The sequence below is a fragment of the Solanum stenotomum genome, chromosome 11 (assembly GCF_019186545.1).
Source record: "Solanum stenotomum isolate F172 chromosome 11, ASM1918654v1, whole genome shotgun sequence".
Classification (NCBI taxonomy): Eukaryota; Viridiplantae; Streptophyta; class Magnoliopsida; order Solanales; family Solanaceae; genus Solanum; species Solanum stenotomum.
Genome location: NC_064292.1, coordinates 48685030 through 48705089, shown reverse-complemented (window position 1 = coordinate 48705089; position 20060 = coordinate 48685030). Strand labels below are relative to the sequence as shown.

Genomic DNA, 20060 nt, shown 5'->3' with positions numbered 1-20060 from the left:
TTCTCCTTCTTCTTCCTTGCTTTCTCCCTTCCATCTTCCCCACCTTCTACCATCCTCCATCACCACACAACTTTTTTAAAAAAATCTACAATATTTTACTAGATTACACTCTTTGATTCTTCCATCTTCTTTGAAAATCGAATTTGCATCTTGATTCATATTCAAAAACAAAATCGATTTCAAGGGAACAAAAAAAGAAATCAACTTCTTTCAAATGGAAAAACTGATTTACATTCTTACCTTCTCCATTGAAAATTAAATTGATTTCAAGGAATAAAAAAGAAATAAAGAACAACCTCCAATGAAAAAAAAAAGAAATTTATTTTACATATCCTTCATTGTAAATCCCAATCGTAGTAGCACAAGAAATCATCTTCTTTTAAATGTCATATAAAAACTTTTCGATTTGGTATGATTTCCCTTATTCTCCAAAACGTATTTTACTTTGTAAACTAACCTATGTTCTTGCCTTTTTGATGAAGAAGAACAGATGAAGGGGAAGGAGGCGCAAGGAGAAGAAGAAAAGAGGTGGGGGCATGAGGTTTGGGATCTGGAAGAAAGAAAAAAAGAAGGTAAAATTGAGATTTTTAAAAATAAAATAAAATTTCCACGTGTCACATACCAATTCGTTTATTTTTCCACATAAGAGGCGTTTGGATGTACGCACTTAAAATGCGGTTTTGAAAATATAAAAAGTGTCAAAATGACACAATAAGGTTTGACATGATGTGTTTAAAATAACAAAGCCTAGTTAAAGTGTCCAAGTGAAAGTTGGTGCCAAGTTTAGGGGGCCACCGATGGGTTAGCCCTTTAATAAAGAGCTTTATAAAGCTTTCGTCTCAATTCATATTTAACCTAGCCGCGAGCAAATCTATGTTTGTGATCTTGTATATCGCTTCTCCGGCATCTTACTGAGTTTTCCCCTCATCTTTTTGCAAAAAGACGCTCCACGGAGGTAAAGTTTCATCTTGTGTGTTGACCAAAGTTACAATAGTAACAATGAACCCTCGAATTAATTTTAAGCATTCAATATTCAGATTTATAAGCACAACATCATTTTAGATTCGCACATCTTAGAGCCCATTTAAATGAGTTTATAAGTCAAAAATAATAATTCATCAATTAAAAATTTAAATTTCTGATTCTTAATTTTAAAATATTCTAATTTAATATAAGTCAATGTACACAAAAAAATAAATTCTATTATAAAAGTAGTTAAATTTTTTATTATTTTTAATTTATTGATATATGGATTGTAGTACATTCACATGACATATATCCGGATTATGACTTATGAGTATCTTATATTCCGGATATGCATTATCTATATATTCAAAAAGTTAATCGAATCCTACTAAACTTCCAATCTAACGGCTGTAAAATACACTAAAGGCCCACTAATTTAATCTACACCGTTAAAAGCAAAAAATAAAAATAAAAAAATGAAAGCAGAAAAGAATTTAATTCGAAAAAAAGAAAAAAAAATATCTCAATTCTCCAAATCCCCCAAAAAAATAATTCATGGAGCCGAATGAAACTAGTGGACTGAATTCTTACTACCACCACCTCCACCACCAACCGCCGCCGTCACAACCACCGCAAAACCCTAACCCTACCACCACCACCACCAATGGAATTGTACCAAATAACAACCCTACCGCTACCGCTAACACCACAGTCGCCGCCGCTTCTCATATGGTGTACACTGGTTCGCTTCCGTCCGCTGTATCGCCGCCTATGGAGAGTGTGAAGAGAAAGCGCGGGAGACCTAGAAAGTATAGCACGCCGGAGCAAGCTGCTGCTGCTAAGCGGCTGTCGTCGGCTTCGGCTCCGCCTAAAAAGAGGGATCATGGTTTGAGCCATGTTGCTGGAGCAGACGGTGGTGGTAGTTCTTCGAAGAAATCTCAATTGGCTGCGTTGGGTTAGTTTGTCTCGTTATCTTCATCACGCGCTTGTACGCGCCACTGTTGGAATTTTGTTTTGTTTGAAGTTTGAACTGAGAATTTTTAAAAATCTGGTCTTTGGTGAGGAGAAGATACATTATATATACAAGATGGCACATAAGCACATGCTATGTATATAAAATAAAAGCATTTTGTATTCAGTATCTTATTTTAAGGTTTAGTTTATTGAATACTTTATTCTTGTGTTGGACCTCCTACTCCTCCACTTCTATTTTCTTTTCTTTTTTCCTTCCTTAAACTGAAGTTTTTTAAAAATGTGATCTTGCATGGTTTGTATACAGTAGAAAATATGTTACCTTATCCATTTTATGTTACCTATTTCTTAGTTCTTATTAATGACATTGATGGATAATAGAGGAAGATTTTACTCAGTAAACAAAGAGGCAATATAAGAGAGATATGCATGACATCACAACTTGCCTCTAAAGTTGACTTCTTTACACCATTAGTATGCTTTGCTTTTGATTTAGATGTCTATGCATAAACAGGTTTGTTCTCTCTTGTTTTATCCTGGCCCCTGCTCGAATGCGGGGGGACAGGGGAGGTTATGGGATGTGTAATTGGAAGAGCTTAAATTATTTTTCTTCATATATTTACATAGTGATTATGTTTAAACTGTCAGCTAGTGTACTCTGTATCCAATATTTAAAAGGCCTAGTTACTGTTGCTTAAGGCGTGGAAGGGTGTCTACTTTACTCAATTCTATCCTATTGGTTTCTGCAGGTAATGCTGGTCAAGGTTTTACACCTCATATCATCACCGTGTCTGCTGGAGAGGTATGTTCAGAAATTTTCTTCCAAATTCTCTAATAATTCCTCTCATTATGCAAAGTTCACCGTGCTTGAGTTGATGATAAATGATGATTCCTTCCATATACTTTTATCTGTTTCTGATAGGTAGTTTCACTTTAGGTATCTAGTTAATTCTCAAAAATGTTCTTGAAGGAAGAGAACTTTTTCTTTTTGAGCAAATAAATTGGATAAGGGATCAAATAAGTTGTAAATAGATAGGACAGTTTATCAACTTTACCTTTTTTCAAAATAAAATAAAATTAGATAGGACAGTTTATCTTTTGTTAAAGAAGTCGTATACGAAGCTTAGACTTGTGGAGTAGGGAAACTAGGATAGAAGATATAAATCAACTTGTTAAATTCCTAGAAATTATGAGGTTAATGCTGGGGTAAGAGCATTTGTATTTTGTTGTCGTATACTGATTGTACCTCCTTGGTACTTGCCTTGATGAAATTACTCTTGTTTAGAAAATAAAAAGAATGGATGGAAAGGTCAGTAAGTCCATAAATTATACTGGGGAAAGTTAGAGGTGTTGGGATTTTTGGGTTTCTGGAAAACTGTAGCTAGTATTTGAATATCCAACTGATGATACTTCCATTACACCGACTCAAGCATCTTCCAGATGGTCTGGCTGGCTTACGCCCATTTTGTTTTGTAACTTTTCGCTATGTAACTTGTTGACATCATAGTTGATGTTTCAAGGCTACATAAATCTGTTCCGCTTAGGTCCATTTATTGTACCTCCAGTGAGGGGAAGAAGTTTCTGCTGATAGGTTATCCTTTGTGTTCAACCTTTTCCTCTTTTATTGGTGTGTGGAGTGTGTTACTCCTCATTTTTTATTTTTGGATACCATGACTTTCTTCGCTAGTTACTTCTTTTCCTCTTTCATTCTAGTAGGCTCATTCTTTTTTATCTCCTTTCGCATTTAAGATCTCGACTACATGACTTCATTCACTGATTCATTTCATCTATACAGAGACAGTTTTGCACTCTGGGTTATTTTCTCTGAAGTATTTATATTTTGATGGATATTTTATATGTTAGAACTCTTGCTCATACGATTATTGGTATGTCTAGAATGAAGGGAACTTTCCAAATTTCCTTTAAGGTTAAAACTATATGACATATACAAGATAAAGCCAACAATGAAGTTAATTAGGTGATTCCAAAATTGTCTACGTGAAGTAATGATATTTAAGTAAATGATATCATGTACAAGGGACACATGCTCAAAACTGTATGAAAGTTACATCAATTGTTGATTGCCTGCTTGAACATCATTATTTAACCATTCTTTTCCATTCCCATGATTAAATTCCTTACTGGTATATCTTTATAATTATGATGATAATATTGTTATTGGTTTATTAGAAGTTTGGTCTAGTTGAAAAATTGAATTAGGTTTGTTTTTTCTATGATTTCTTCTGATATGTACATCGATTTTTAAAAAAATTCCCTGAAGTGCGCAAAAGTTTGAGCACTTTTATAATTGCTTCCAGATATAACATTTTTATAGCAGATAACTCAGATAAAATGACCTATGGGAAATTCAGCATTTCCTGCTAATTATGCCAGCTTCAAGAAGTTTGACAAATTCTGGATTCTTGTGGCTACCAATTTAGATTTAGAAAATTCAGCTAGGGACATATCTATCTGAGTACTAGCTTCTCTCTTTTTATTTTTTATATCAAGAAAGTACTAGCTTCTCTCTTTTAGGATTCATGGTGAAAATGGAATTTGAGCTTTGGTGCACAGCCTCAGAAAGGTGAAAGGATGAACTGATTCATCTGGTTTTCTATTCTATTAATAGTCTGTCAAAGTTGGTTAAGCATAGAAGAATATGTAGCCCGTGTCTTGTTGTAATTATCATGTAGTACAAAGTGAAGTAGGAAAACAGCTAGCTGTATGATCGTTTGTTCTTGTTGTTATTAAAGGGAATATGTAGTTTGCTCTCTCTTTTTTTAATTGCATATATGGAGAAGAGAGAGTGATGTTTTAAGAGAACATTGTCTTGTCTTCTCACTCCAAATTGTATGTAATTGCTCTGTAAGTGCCTTTTTGATTTCATCTAGTTGCTACAAATCATGTTCTCTTCTTTGCTCTTGCTTCGCTTGCCATTACTTTTGCCAATAACAAAGTTTTTTTTGAAGTTTTTTTTTTCTTTTAAGAATGGTAAGGTTAAGTTATTGTTAAAGATATCCCCTCTCCAAAAATTATGGCGTACCATGAGTTTCACATATCCGCCTTTTCCTAAGTCCTTGTGTTCCATGTTATTCTTATAGTTCAACTGGAATGCTTTTGGTTTGTGTTCTTTCTGACCTCAGTAATTAGATTTGATAGGAAATCTTTGCCTATGACCTATCATTTTCCTATTCGGATTTACAAATTGATTTTAAAAGTCAAATTGGTGTTCCGTTAACATGGCATCTCATCTGTCTATGAAAAGTATTGTATATTGTTAATTTCTTGTTGCACTAACTTGAATGTGCTTCTAATACCATTACCTTCCTTTTCGGTTCTTAGAGCATAAGGCTGAGCATATCAAACTAATTTCTGTTATTTTATGATCAAACTCGTGATGCCGTTGATTAGTTGTCACAACTCACAAGTATATGATTCAGGGGTTTATCCTCAATATATATATATATATATATATATACATATATATATTCAGGGGTTTAGTCCTTTTACTCACCCATTCATTGTTCATCAGAAAATGTAATATTGTTTTTTCCTTAACATGCACGAGAGTTTAAATGGTACATCACAGTTCTTAAGTAACTGCACTGCACTGGAGATGTACTTTTTCAAGTTTTCTTAATATAAATTACTTTATTTACAGCAATCAATATTGCAATTGGCTTCTGATTATGCAAGTATAATCTCTCATTTTATGCTTATACAATTTTCGTAATTCACTTAACAGGATGTCGGTCAGAAAATCATGATGTTCATGCAACAAAGCAAACATGAACTATGCATATTGTCAGCATCTGGCTCAGTCTCCAATGCCTCTTTGCGTCAACCAGCAACATCTGGAGGAAGTATTACATATGAGGTAGAAAATTTCTTACTGATGCTGTTGAATGGGAAGGGTCGATTCCGCAGACCAACATAGGTCAAAAGAATAATAAAGAAAAGCAAGGTTTAATTATATAATGAAGGAAATTAGGGTTGATTTATGTGTCGTTGTTGATTGGATTGATCCAACAATTTCAGGATGACTTGCAAAAACATACTGTTAATAGGACACATCAAATCAATCTTGGAATTTTTAGATTACACCATATGGTCTCTGAAATTTGGTAAATTCTCATGGGGTTCTTAATTGACTGTCACACATATTTCACAAACTGTAAATTTTCGATAATGTTACTGTAACCTAAGCCACAATGGAGTGTGTTTGGTATGAAGGGAAATTTTTTTCATGGAAAATGATTTCCTAGAAAATGTTATCTTTGAAAATAAGTAGGTTCAACAAGGATTTCATGCCCCATGCTAGTTCTTTTTCTCTCTCCCCCAGATATGCATTTAATAAGTCCTTCACCTATTCTTGTGTGACGACATCTATGATTGTGAAATTAAGGAATGAACCGTTGAAACAATCATGTTCAATTTCTTTTGACAATTTTAGATTGTGGCCCTTTGTAATGAAGGGCGAGAAGGAAGTTCATGGAAAGGTTTAATGATCACTTCACCTCTTTCATACTTTTGACGTCTACCTTACTTAATTTTTAGTGTTTGGTAAGCAAGAAAATATTTTCCCAATAGCATTTATATGTTATGTAGCAATACACTATGTAGGCAGGATGGGATGGGGAGTGGGAGTTCGGGGTGGGATGGTCAAGGGATGGGGAGTGGGTGGGTGGATGGGAAGGAGACAATTAGTGTGGAATGTTACTTGTGCTACTTGTTTTTCCTACTTCCATTAGGGAAGTCATTTTCCTCATTTTTAAGAAAAAAAAAATTATTTTCCTAGAAAGGAAAACATTTTGACCAACCAAATCTTTTGGTATGTGGAAAACATTTTCCAGTTTTCCCATATTTGGTTAGTCAAATCTTTTGGAAAATATTTTCTCTAGGAAAACAAGTTCCTTAAAAATGAGTAAATTGACTTCCCGAATGGAACTAGGGAAAACAAGTTTTATAAGTGACATTCCACACTAATTGTCTCCTACCACCCTCCAACACACTCTACCCCCATCCCCCCCCCCAATCCTCCATAACCCCACCCCACCTCTATAGTGTTTGCCTAGATTATATACAAATGTTTCGAAATAATATTTTTTGCTTATGTACCGAACACAAGAAACTAAATATGAAAACTACTTATTTTTGTAGACAAATATTTTCAAGAGAACATTTTCCATCAAAACCAAACACACCCTTAATCTTTTGGATTGAGAATAAAATGAGAGAGGGTGACGTTCTCCTAGAATGGTAGAGTTGAGAATGATCAAACAATGCTATCACGACTAATAAAAGCTAAGTGGCAGTACATCTACTATGTGTTCCTTTTTCTTTTGAGGTGAAACTAAGTGTAATATTTAATGAGGCCAATTTTCTTACCATGTAGCTCTTTTACCTTTATTTTTTCAGTAATGTGAAACCTCTTGTGCCTTACTTTAACTCGTTGTTCCTTGTTTAGTTAAATTCAACCCTTTGTTCCTATGTAGCCATATTTCCTATATTGTGGTTCAAGCACAATTATGTACTTCTATGGGACCAGTGATAATCAACCATATACTTTATACTTACACTGAGGTGCAACAATGAAAAATATATCAAGTATAAGAAACATCCCAAAGAACAGAGAGCTTGCATTTTGTGGTCATTTTTTCTGTTTTAGAGATGGGTTCTATTTCTAGGACTACAGTGTCTTCATGATTCTCACCAAACAAATAAGAGGAAGAGGATTTAATATTTCATATTTTTAATGTAAATCAGAGTATGTCAACCAACACTTGATCACATCTACCATCTCCCAAATGGCCAAGAAAGACCATCCTAATTTTGTGTCTTAGTTTTAGCATGTAAACGACACATTTGAGATGCCTAGATAATATCCATGCTGTATTACTAGAAATTAGGACAAGCTTATCAGGGTTTCCCTTTTTCCTTTTTGGTGATAGTAAGCTGTCATTAGCATCATTATTCTATGCCAGAGGATCATCACTTCCAGCCTGTCATAAGAGAAACATATTCAAATGTCTTTTATCGCATTTTTCATGTCAATTGAAGTATACAGCACAGTAATCATAACTTTGTGTTACTTCATGCCAGGGCCGATTTGACATTCTCACTCTAGCTGGATCTTATGTACGCACTGAGACTGGAGGCAGAACCGGTGGGCTGAGCGTGTGTCTGGCAAGTACTGACGGTCAAATTATTGGAGGTGGAGTTGGTGGTCCCTTGATTGCTGGAGGCCCAATTCAGGTTTTCTATTTTCAAGAATATTTCAATTTGTTTAGTATGATCTTAGCCATCAACAGAATTAATTAAGATATTGATCGTAAGATTAGCTTATAGGAGATTAGATTAAAAATATGTTAAAAAGGGTACCAAGTAGCTTGAACAGTTGTCATGCTTTCTCACTGGTAGCTTTTTACCTAACTTGAAACTCTTTCTGTTTCTTCATTTCTTCTTTTATCTCTTTCTGCTTTTTCCACCGATGAAGTGGTTGATGAAGCATCTCTCCATGTATAACATTGAAGTTTTCTCGTGGTGATACAAATCACAACTAATATGTACAAGCTTAGACGATCAAAATGTATATTTGACTCTCACCATAAAGGAAAAAAACTCGTTAAAAACATGAAGTGATACTTATCAAACAAGGACAAGAAGCAGTGATCTATTTATTTGCTTGTAAAACATTGAATCTTTACCCTTTCTTTTGTCACGTTAAGTTCCTATCTTCTGATAGCTTGTCATTGACTATGTTGGTAGGTGATTGTTGGTGCATTTTCAGTTGACTCAAAAGCTGGGGGACTAAAGCATGATACTTCCCCGCAATTTGGTGGATCACCATTATCATTTCGTTCGATGGTTGATTCTTCTAATCAAAGTATGGGTGGAGGTCAGTTTATGATGCCATCTCGTGGTATGCAACCAACACCATTACATTCAACTGATTGGAGAGTTAGCACCGGTCAGGGCTTGCACCAGTCTCCAGAAAATGGGGACTATGACCACCTTCAAGATTAACAAAAACGTGACGTATTAGGAGTAGTGTGATAAACTTTCCTAAGTTATAGGTTCTTTTTCGAAGAGAATATACACTCTTTACATTTGTACAGGTTAGCAACAAAACTTCCCTGTAGTGTCTTTATTGCAGATGAAAACTGCTCCCAAATACTCTGATGTCTGAAACCTCAGAATTTCTTTTCCAATTCTCTGAATTACTTTGCTGTATTTGTCTTAGAGTTGTTTATTTCTTTTTGTTGGTTGGGTATGTTTAGGATTCTTTATATTCTCACTTTGTCTATATTGATGAAATAAGAGTTTAATTAGGTCTGTGTTTACCTAGTTGTATTAAAAATACATCATGCCTAGTCACTCTCTACTTTTGCTTGGACAAAATCGGTGATGTTCAGACCAACTTACTTGTATCTCAACTGTTTACTAGCACAAGTACTGAGTGAAGAAATCACCTAATGTTTTTGACCCTGTCAGGGTCAACCCTTTTTTTAATAAGGTTTTCAACCACTTTATTGGGTCCAACTATACATTGACCCTTATAAATTTCGTTTCTCTTGGAGACGCAATGAGGATGAAAACTATAGATGATTTGTGAGAGATGGTAATCTCGCTATTACTAATTATGCTGACTTTGAACTTAAAAGTTTCAATTAAAAAACTAAAATTTTCATATCCAATCCAAATGGCGAAACACCCTCCCAGGTCGTTGACCATCATGTGGCAAGTGGACAAGTAAAGTCATATTAGACATGTTTTTATTTGCTTAAAGTTTCAAATTATTATCTCAACTTGCCTTTAGAATATTTGTTGTGGAAATTTATAAGAAGACCGTTACGACTTGTATTGTTTATTATTACACAAGTTTCAATGTGTTTTAGAAAGTGTATTATATTTTTTTTTTTTTTTTGACATTTCAATATTACCCTTATACTTTGGTTAATTATTCCTGAAGTGTAAAGGTCAATTTTGTCATTTCAGTTGGAAAAATAAGTAGTATCAATTATCCATTAAAAAATTCCAATTGGTAATATATTCCTTTTGAGCTTTTTTCAATAATATACATCTTTGAATTTTGAACAAAAAACAATTGTGTTGGATCATAGAAAAAATGTTTTTTTATAATAATCTTGGACTAGAGAGAGTATCAAACAACAACAATTAATATAATATATATAATCAGTGAAAATTCACAAATAAAGTTTGAGGAGGGTGATGAGGACGCGACTTTATCCCTATTTTATGAGGTGATTGTTTTCAATAAATCTTCTGCTCAAATAAAATATAACAAAATAAGAAAGGAAAATAAAGTAGAATTTTTTTTTTTATATCATCAAGTTAAGTAAAATCTAATTATAGGTAGCTATTTACAAATGGGGTTTCAGGGTTCATTATATGTGTGATTTTTAACTTTTTAACTCTGTTTAATAATAAGAATGCAACATTTGTTGTGTGAATTAAACGAACGTTACATTCCGAGTTTTGAAAAATCTTTTTTAAGTCCACCAAATATTGTTCACAAGGAATGGACCAAAATTGACTATTGAAAATGTGTATGTGATAGTATGTCACTGTTGAAGTTTCTATTCTTGGCTTCTTCTTTTTCACGCCCCCCCCCCCCTTTTTTTTTTGTGTATTTACTCAAAATATAGGGAAAAAAGCTATCAGATATTTTTAATTTGGTTAGTTGGGGTAGGGGGACAATATTGATTATTATTATTAGTTCAACCAACATGGAAATGATATTTTTTCCTAAATTAGTATAAATCATATGTCTATTCCATATTGGTCTACAAATACGTGTCCCCCCCCCCCCCCCCAGCAATCCCATATTTCAAAATTTTGAACGAAATGTCTTTATTTTGAAGTGATTTTTAATTTTAAATTTTGATTATTTGTTTAAAAGAAATTTATGAATCAAAATATTTTTATTCACACATATTATTCATTCGGCATAATTTTTTTTAGAACTAAATTATGTGTGGCATAAGTTATGTTTTTTTTTGTCTTAATTTATGTGATAAAAATAAATTTTTTGAATAAGTATACAAAATATATTAACATTGACCATGTCTCTAAATTCAAAAACACGATACGAAGCTATTCTAACTATCATAGATAAAGATCTATTATGAATTAAATATTTTATGATAATATTTTTTTTTTTTATATTAGATAACTTATTTATCATTTTCATTAAAATAGTGAAATAATATAATCATGCGATTAAATAATACTCATTAACAAGATAAATTTATTTATAAATATTTAAAAATTATTATTCTTATTCCACAAAATCAAACAGAGACTGAATCATTAAATTCCAAAACGGCTAAACTTAATTAAATCAAAGATTTAGCTCACTGATTAACTTTTAACGGTCAAGATAATGCAACGTCATTGCGTACGACTTTTAAACACATTACTACGCTATTTTAATTTTAATCAAATATAAGCCGTCTGATTAACCCCATTATAAGATCCACTAATCCACGTTGATTTGTGATTATTCCCCCTCTCTTTTAAAAGGAAAAATCTTCGACAAATATTCCTATCATATTTATTAATTCTCTTTATAATTTGAAATAATTACATATTATCTCACTCTTTAATAATTCTATACAAAATTTTAAGTGAAATACACTTAGATACATATATTTTGATTATCAGATACACTAAAATAGTGAGGAGGTGAGCAAGATAGGAGGAAGGCAAGCTAGATTCCCAAATACATGCGAGTTGTACTAGATATATGTATCTAGGATATCAGATACAAGGAGAAAGGTGAGCGAGATAGGAGAGAGACGATTATATGCAAATCTACTTGAATACAACGTATCTAAAATAAACTATACCTAATTTTGACTCCATGTATCTGAGATACATTTATCTGGACATATGCACATAACACATGTATTTGGACGCGCCAGATAGATGTATCCAAAGTTTAAAATCTGGTAAGATTTGTAATATTATAAACTAGCGTGAATCTAAGGGGTCGTTTCATAGAGTGTATTAGCTAAAATAATGCATGCATTAACTTTGTGTATTAGTAATACCTTGTTTGGTAAATTTTTTCATGCTATGTATAATTAATTCTTGTATTAGTTATACACTCTATTGTGTATTAAAGAGTGTATTACTAATACCATGAAGTTCTAGGTATTAGTAATGCAAAGTGATTTAGTACATGCATTAGCATGGTTAAAGACCCAATTACCCCTCAAAAGTACTTTTACATATTTTTCATCATAATTGTGGAGGATATTTTTGTAAATAAATATTTTTATACAATGCATACTATTTTTAATGCACCAAATCAAACAACGCATAAGAAATAATCTATACATAACTAATGCAAGCATAACTAATAGTACCAACATTACTAATGCAAGTATTACTAATACACTCTACTGAACATTATTTTTATATTCTCTACTAAACGACCCCTAAGTAATTAGTTTTCAAAATAATGAGATTTTTTTTGTAAATTACCTATTTTTAATCGAATGTTAATATTCATATTAAAATTCGATCAAATTCGAATTTATATTAAAAGCTCCACACTACCGATAAATCCTTTCTAACAAAAGTTATTTCTTATCTAGAGAAATTCAAATTCAAAATTTTTAATTAAAAATAAAAAAAACTTATGTTAAACCCATAACTTTAATTGAAAATGAAAAAAATATATATCACTTCATCACAATCCCCGTTAATAAAGAAAGAAGCAATATAGTACTACCTAGTAAAATAATAAAAATAGGTACGTATAGAAAAATGGGATTTTTGCCAAAAGCACTTTTGAGTTCCATACTATTTTAGAGCCTCATTGTGATTGACAGAAAGTGACATGGATTAAGAACGTCTAGGTTCTCTTCATCTAATCTTTGAGGGTCCCAAAAAATTAATTTTTTAATTAATATAAATTTGAAAAAGAAAAGAAATTTATTGGAATTTTCCTCTTTTCTTGATCTTCCTTATTGATTTCTTTCAATAAAAAAAAAAGGAGTAAAAAGGGGACAAATTAAAGGACACAGAATAGAGTCAAAGAATCTAATGAGTATAATGGGGTTTTAGTCTTTCTTCTCTTGTCTACTCACTGAAAATGGTAATAGTGGGTCATTTTTTTTGGGGTTTTCTTGGTTTTTTGTGGGTGTTGTTGTACTAACTTGAGGTTTGACAAGTGTGTGTATGTGTGTTTGTGTTTTGGAGGTTTCCCATTTCAAGAGGTGGAATTTTGGCAAGAGGGGTTGTGTCTTTTTTGTTTTGTTGGTATCATTTTGACATAAAGTTACCTACTTTCACCTTCTTGTTTCATTCATCTCTCTCTTTGTGCAATTAAGGGCTTTTAAAGATTCATTTTTGGGTCTTCTTGTATTGAAGATTCTTGAAAAAAAGTAACTTTTCTGTGATACAAAGAATTTCCTGTGGAGATTTTAAAGCTCCACAGGAAGGTGTTTGTCTTTCCAAGATCATCCTGATTTGTTATCTGCAGATTTTTGCTTAAGGTCATCCCTTTTCTAATCTTTATTCTAGTTTTTGGCTCTCTTTCTTCTAAAGATTAGAACTTTGATGTTGTTTTACTAGTTTTTCTGTTTTTGTTTTTGGTTTCATTTTTGCTGAGTGTACAGAAGAAAATCTAGGGAAGGCCTTAGTGGGTGAAGGAGTAGTTTGATGAATTTAGTTTAATTGAAAATTTGGGAACTTGAGTCAAAAGGGTATGCTAGATCTTTAGGCATGTATGTATGTTAGATCTAGGCATGTGACAGATCATTTTTATTATTATTTTATTGGGGCTTATGTTATCTGGGAATACATTTAGTTGAGGCATAAGCCAATGAGATCTCATTCTTGTAACTTGGCTATTAGTCCAAGGGTTGTTCTGCTTTCATCTTAATTCAGTTGATATTTCCAGATAATCAAGTTTTGCTTAGTGGATGGACTGAAAAGGGGGGATTGAGATGTTGGCAATGTTAAGGTTGTTGTGTCTGGGACTGTTGATTTCTTTGATCATTGTATCTGTTTCAGCTAATGATGGTGAATTCTTCAATTGCTGTGATGAAGATGGTTTTTGGAGTATACATACTATTTTAGACTGCCAGAAAGTGAGTGACTTCTTTATTGCTGTTGCTTACTTTTCTATCCCTCTTGAGTTGCTTTACTTCATTAGCCGCTCGAATCTTCCTTTCAAATGGGTTCTGGTTCAGTTCATTGCTTTTATAGTGCTTTGTGGATTGACACATTTGCTCAATGGATGGACTTACAATCCTCATCCTTCTTTCCAATTGATATTGTCCCTAACCGTTGCAAAAATCCTTACTGCCCTTGTATCTTGTGCAACTGCAATCACCCTTTTGACTCTGATCCCTCTTCTCCTAAAGATAAAGGTCAGAGAACTTTTTTTGACACAGAATGTTTTAGAGCTAGATCAAGAGGTTGGGATGATGAAGAAACAAACAGAAGCTAGCATGCATGTCCGTATGTTGACACACGAAATTAGGAAGTCACTTGATAAGCACACAATATTATACACTACTCTAGTTGAACTTTCAAAAACCTTAAAGTTGCAGAATTGTGCAGTTTGGATGCCAAATGAAAGTAGGTCACAGATGAACTTAACACATGAATTAAGCCCCAGTTCTGCTGCAGAAAGTCATCGTTCACTCCCAATTAATGATCCAGATGTGTTGGAGATAACAAAGAATAAGGGGGTAAGGATTCTGAGGCAAGATTCAGTTCTTGCAGCTTCGAGCAGTGGAGGATCTGGTGAACCATGTGCTGTTGCTGCAATTCGGATGCCACTGCTTCGTGCTTCGGACTTCAAAGGTGGGACTCCAGAGTTGGTTGACACTCGTTATGCCATTTTAGTTTTGGTTCTTTCAAGTGTTGATGAGAGAGTCTGGAGCTATGATGAGATGGAGATAGTGGAAGTAGTTGCTGATCAGGTGGCTGTGGCTTTATCCCATGCCACTGTTCTTGAAGAGTCTCAGACGATGAGGGAGAAACTAGAAATGAGAAATCGTGTGCTTCAGCAGGCTAAAGAGAATGCTATGAAGGCAAGCCAAGCAAGGACTTCGTTTCAGAAGGTGATGAACAATGGAATGAGGCGGCCTATGCACTCAATTTTGGGTTTGCTCTCCATATTTCAAGATGAGAAAGCAAGCTCTGACCAGAGGATGATTGTTGACACAATGGTGAAAACAAGCACTGTTCTCTCAACACTAATAAATGATGCAATGGAAATATCTGCAAAAGATGATGGAAGGTTTCCAGTAGAAATGAAGCCCTTTCAGTTGCATTTACTGGTTAGGGAGGCTTCTTGTCTTGTTAAGTGTTTGTGCGTCTATAAGGGATTTGGGTTTTCTACAGATGTTCCCACTTCTTTGCCTAATCAGGTGATGGGCGATGAAAAGAGAACATTTCAGGTTTTGTTACATATGGTAGGACACTTATTAAATGTCAGCATTGGAAATGGCTCTGTTATATTCAGAGTGGTTCTAGAGACTGGAGCTGAGACTGGGAATGACAAAGTTTGGGGAACAAGAAGACCAAGCACGACAGATGAATATGTGACCATAAAATTTGAAATTGAGGTTAGCCTTGAAGGCTCTCAATCAGATAGCTCAATCTCCACTATTCACTTTGGTGGAAGAAGGCATAACAGCAAGGAAGTAACGGAAGGCTTGAGTTTCAACATGTGCAAAAAGCTTGTTCAGGTTGGTTAGAATACTTGACGTTGTTTCCCTATTGTTCTTTTCATTATGTTGTCATTCAAATTGGTTTATCTTGCTAACAAGTATCTGTAGATGATTAGAGCTCTTGATCATGAGTAAGAAGTAATGTTCATGGCTTGTGTGATATTCATACGTGCTGGCATTGTAGGTCTCCGTATAGGTATTAACTATGACTTTACCTAGAGATTTAGGGGTAAGTCTGAGCTGCATGCTATATTTGTAGTGGTAGAGAAAAATAATAAAGTGAGCTCATGTGGAAGTGTCTGACATCGAGAGAATACACATCATAATCTAATTTTAGATTGTTAAAATGTGACGATTTGTTGAAGTGTACCAAACATTTGAAACATCCTAAGGTGGAAAATGCATAAAACCTAAATGGTCAGAGGAGTTGCATGTTCTTGCATAAAAATTGTCCCAGGGTGTCTTAGAAACGCCACACAATGTCAAATTATTTGAGTTGAATGTGAAGGATCTGTCCTACTCTCTTGGGGTTCAAGTTACCGGTAAGATCACCTATTAAAGAAAGAAGAAGAGGAACTTGACTAAGGGGGTGTTTGGATTGGCTTTTTTTAAGTAGCTTATTAGCTAAAATCCATAAGTTGGGAATACCCAACTTTTGGCTTTTAGCTTATTTTTGTACTAATTCAGCCTAAAAGAAAGTGCTTAAAAGCACTTATTGTCTTTCCCAAATACCTTCAAAAATAAAAAAGAGCTTTTAAGCCAAATACTATTTAAAATAAGCCAATCCAAACACCCACTAATTGAAAATGCAACTCCCCTCTTTTCTTATCGACCACTACTTAACTGAACCGTCTCAGAGAATAAGATGCAGCTTGAGGATTTCTTTTCTTGTGCAGAAGATTGTTCTTTAATTACTGTTCATCTGGAAATCTTTAGGTATAGAGCTTTCTAGGATGCTATATGCCAGAATGATATTTGTCCGGTTTCCACAAGTGTACCTATTAACTGCCAAATCTTCCATATGTTCATATTATGCTGGCATCAACCTCTTTGTGCTTGTGTTCTAGTGGAACCGATTCGGGGGGAGAGAGCATATGCAATTAGAACCCTCATGACTTGAGAGACTGAAGTTATTTGATATTTCTTTAGAACTCTATTTTACCTCTAAATAAAATTGAAATAGGGAGAGATCAGTTCAGAGAGATCTGAAACCCATGAAGAGACTGACTACCAAAAACATAGCATTGTAAGTCAGCCTTATACTGATAAAAGTAGGACTGATTTTTTTATTTCTTTTGATAACCGTGGTGTCCAAGCCATCCCAAGTCCTCGACTAATTCACATGATACATGCTACCTTCCACCAACATAGACACCGGGCAACTTTGTTCATTAAAACTTGGACAGATAGAAAGAAATCACCTAGGTTTTTTTGCCGTCATTGGGCATTGAACCTGAAACCTCATGGTTCTCAACCCACTTCATTAACCACTAAACCACTAGGCCATACAATTTGGTACAAAATATGTACATTGAATGGGTAAGATGTTAGTTAGCTTCACCTTAGTTCCTAATGTGAAACTACACACAAGCATCTTCATTCAATAATCATTAGATATGCAGCGTTCACTTCTGCATGCACCAGATGTGTGTGTGAGAGCGTGGGAAAGAAAGGGCTGGGGGATTGGATATAGATGAGAATGAAAGATGTGTTTTTAAGGATGCAGATAATGATGTTGGCTTCAATTAATTTGCGCTCAAGGAACCAGTCTTTGCTGGTTTGTGGTGGTGACCTCGTAGCTCTTAAACTAAGCCAAAGTGAGTAGGGAAAGTTCAGGATTTCTTCCTTTGATAATTTCTTTTGGATTTCTTCTGTTGAAAATGATATTGGCAGAACTTATAAGAAACTCCAGCATATGCTGAAAATGGTACCTGTTTTAGAGCCTTTTATGGGTGAGATAGACTGGAAACCTGTACTTGTAACTTGTATGTATTAAATCAGCTAAATAGGAATGTTGAAGAAGAAAATTCGTTGGTTGAGCTTCTGAGCGCTCAATTTTTCGATGTCTAGGTTTAATTTGAGAAAATAGTAGCTTGACTAGCTTCTGGCAATGAACTGGTGCCTATGCATTATATAAAATAGTAGCTTGTGACAATGAACTGGTGCCCATGTATCATGTGTTTCAGATATATACTTTCATTGCCTATGTAACATGTAGCTTCCAATGCAATTGGTACTCCTTGGGCTTCTGCAGACAGCATGGCTACATCTTCTCCTTTACCTTCTTATTTTTAATATTGGAACTTTAGGGTTTGGATTGTAGTTGTATTTGCTTTCGCTGAATGAACCTTCATAAGAAGTGTGTTAAATCAAGGAGAGCTTTCAGTTTGACTCCATGCTCTCTGTCTGGGCAAGACCTTGTAAACGAATCTAAATCAGTCGATTGTCAAGAAGATTTTTATCCCCGTGTGACTACAGACCATTCCATTTTGAAATTATAACATCCATGTTTTTCAATGGGAAATTGTGAATGTCATTATATTGTGCTTTTGTTTATTAACTACCCCCTATTGGCTGAAACTAGTGTGAACACGGGGCTAATCATTTTCTCCTTTGGTAAGAGGTTTCATCCTAAGAATTGATTTCTCATGATTTTTGAATTCTTATTCTGTGAAGTTTTAAGTTGCTTCTTGTAACAGCACCAACAACAACATACCCAATATGATCTCACAAGTGGGGTTTGGGGAGGGTGAGGTGTATGCATACCTTACCTCTAGCTATGTGGGGTAGAGAGGCTGTTTTTGATAGACCATCTGCTCAAGAAAAGCGTTTCTGAAAACAGCTTTACGCTAGATGCTGCTTATGACATTAATAAATAATCCAAACAGTAAAACTATTTCGTTTTTAGTTTTCTTACCTCTGCTATTTGAAGTGGTAAGTTGCTTGTGAAGGTGATGAAGTACTAGCCTGGTTACCATATTGCTTACTCTGACCTGTATTTCCTTTTTTTTGGGCATAAATTTTCAGATGATGCAGGGAAATATATGGATGTCCTCGAATTCCCAAGGCCATGCGCAAGGGATGACACTCATTCTCAGATTTCAAAAGCAGTCATCTTTTAGGAAACGCATGTTTGAATATAGAAATCCCTTGGAGCAACCGATTTCCAGCACAATGTTCAGAGGCCTTCATGTACTCCTCACTGATGACGATGATGTAAATAGACTGGTAACTAGAAAGCTGCTCGAAAAACTAGGTTGCCAAGTAACTGCTGTTTCAACCGGTTTTCAATGCCTGAGTGCTCTAGGCCCTTCACTAACAACCTTTCAAGTAGTCATCTTGGATCTTCAAATGCCAGAAATGGATGGATTTGAAGTGGCATTGAGGGTGCGTAAGTTCCGCAGCCGTAGTTGGCCATTGATCATAGCCCTGACTGCTAGTTCAGAGGAACAGGTTTGGGAGAGATGCCTACAGGTGGGAATGAATGGTCTAATAAGGAAACCTGTTCTTCTACAAGGCTTGGCCGATGAACTTCAAAGACTCCTTCAAAGGGGCGGCGGTGGTGATGGCTTGTGAGATGTTAGTACTATTGGTTAATAACAAACTTAAAAAGGTTCCTGGAAAACATGAGAGGAGACTTTAATATATCATATAACCATATAGAGATAGCTTTACATCTTTGTTAGATGAAACAAGCTTCTTCCTAACCATGTAGCTACCGCCAGTTTCCATTATGTAACTATATAGGTCTGCTTGCAATTCAGTTCTCTTGGCTTATGTTAAAGTAAAATATGTCAAGATAGTGGTATGGGTTCCCATCATTTTTTCCTCAGAAACAGAAGAATGTTACTGATTTGAAAAGAAATTTTTAATCCTTGCAAGCTGATACTTGTTCCTCACACACTGTTAGTTTTGGATACAAACACCATAAACTTTGACTAGTGCTTTTTTTTTTTTAACCATGATGATCGTGCCAGTGTGTGCTTACTTCGACTAGTCCATTGAGTACTTGCTACCTCCTCCATCAAACACGTGTATTTTGTAACTTTTCCTATATCAAGAGTGATGGAAAGAAATCTCACTTTATTGGCTCAATAGGCCACCTGCTTGAATGCTAACTTAGATATGATATTCATTTTTACAAGAAACAAGAAGGAAAAGTGTTACTAATTTGAAAAGGACTTGTAACCCTAGCAAGCTGATACTTTTTATTCCCATATGATTTCATTCAATCCATGTGGAACTGTTATGCTTGAATGTTTTCTCATTGCAGTTTCAAACTTAATTACCTGTTTTAGTGATGCATAAAAAGAAGAATCTTTTTCAAAATTATATTTCTAGGAATGACCATACATAATATAGAATACAGACAATAAGCTAGAATAGCAGGTTAGGTTACTGATA

At 34.5% G+C, this 20060-nt stretch overlaps 2 protein-coding genes across 3 annotated transcripts; both read left to right on the top strand.

Annotated features, from left to right (window-relative positions):
* The first annotated feature begins 1480 nt into the window (after positions 1-1480).
* LOC125844428 (AT-hook motif nuclear-localized protein 14-like) lies at positions 1481-9173 on the top strand. The gene is made up of 5 exons (XM_049523743.1): positions 1481-1921; positions 2688-2740; positions 5684-5815; positions 8041-8193; positions 8707-9173. The coding sequence occupies exons 1-5, from the start codon at positions 1522-1524 to the stop codon at positions 8962-8964; spliced, it is 996 nt and encodes a 331-aa protein (XP_049379700.1). The 5' UTR covers positions 1481-1521; the 3' UTR covers positions 8965-9173.
* Positions 9174-12995: 3822 nt separating this feature from the next.
* LOC125843856 (protein EIN4-like) lies at positions 12996-19611 on the top strand. 2 transcript variants are annotated; one of them, XM_049523072.1, is made up of 3 exons: positions 12996-13466; positions 13874-15674; positions 18684-19611. In XM_049523072.1, the coding sequence occupies exons 2-3, from the start codon at positions 13920-13922 to the stop codon at positions 19230-19232; spliced, it is 2304 nt and encodes a 767-aa protein (XP_049379029.1). In that variant the 5' UTR covers positions 12996-13466; positions 13874-13919; the 3' UTR covers positions 19233-19611. The 2 variants fall into 2 exon arrangements, with proteins under 2 accessions (XP_049379029.1, XP_049379028.1); XM_049523071.1 differs by having other exon boundaries at positions 12996-15674.
* The last annotated feature ends 449 nt before the right edge of the window (positions 19612-20060 follow it).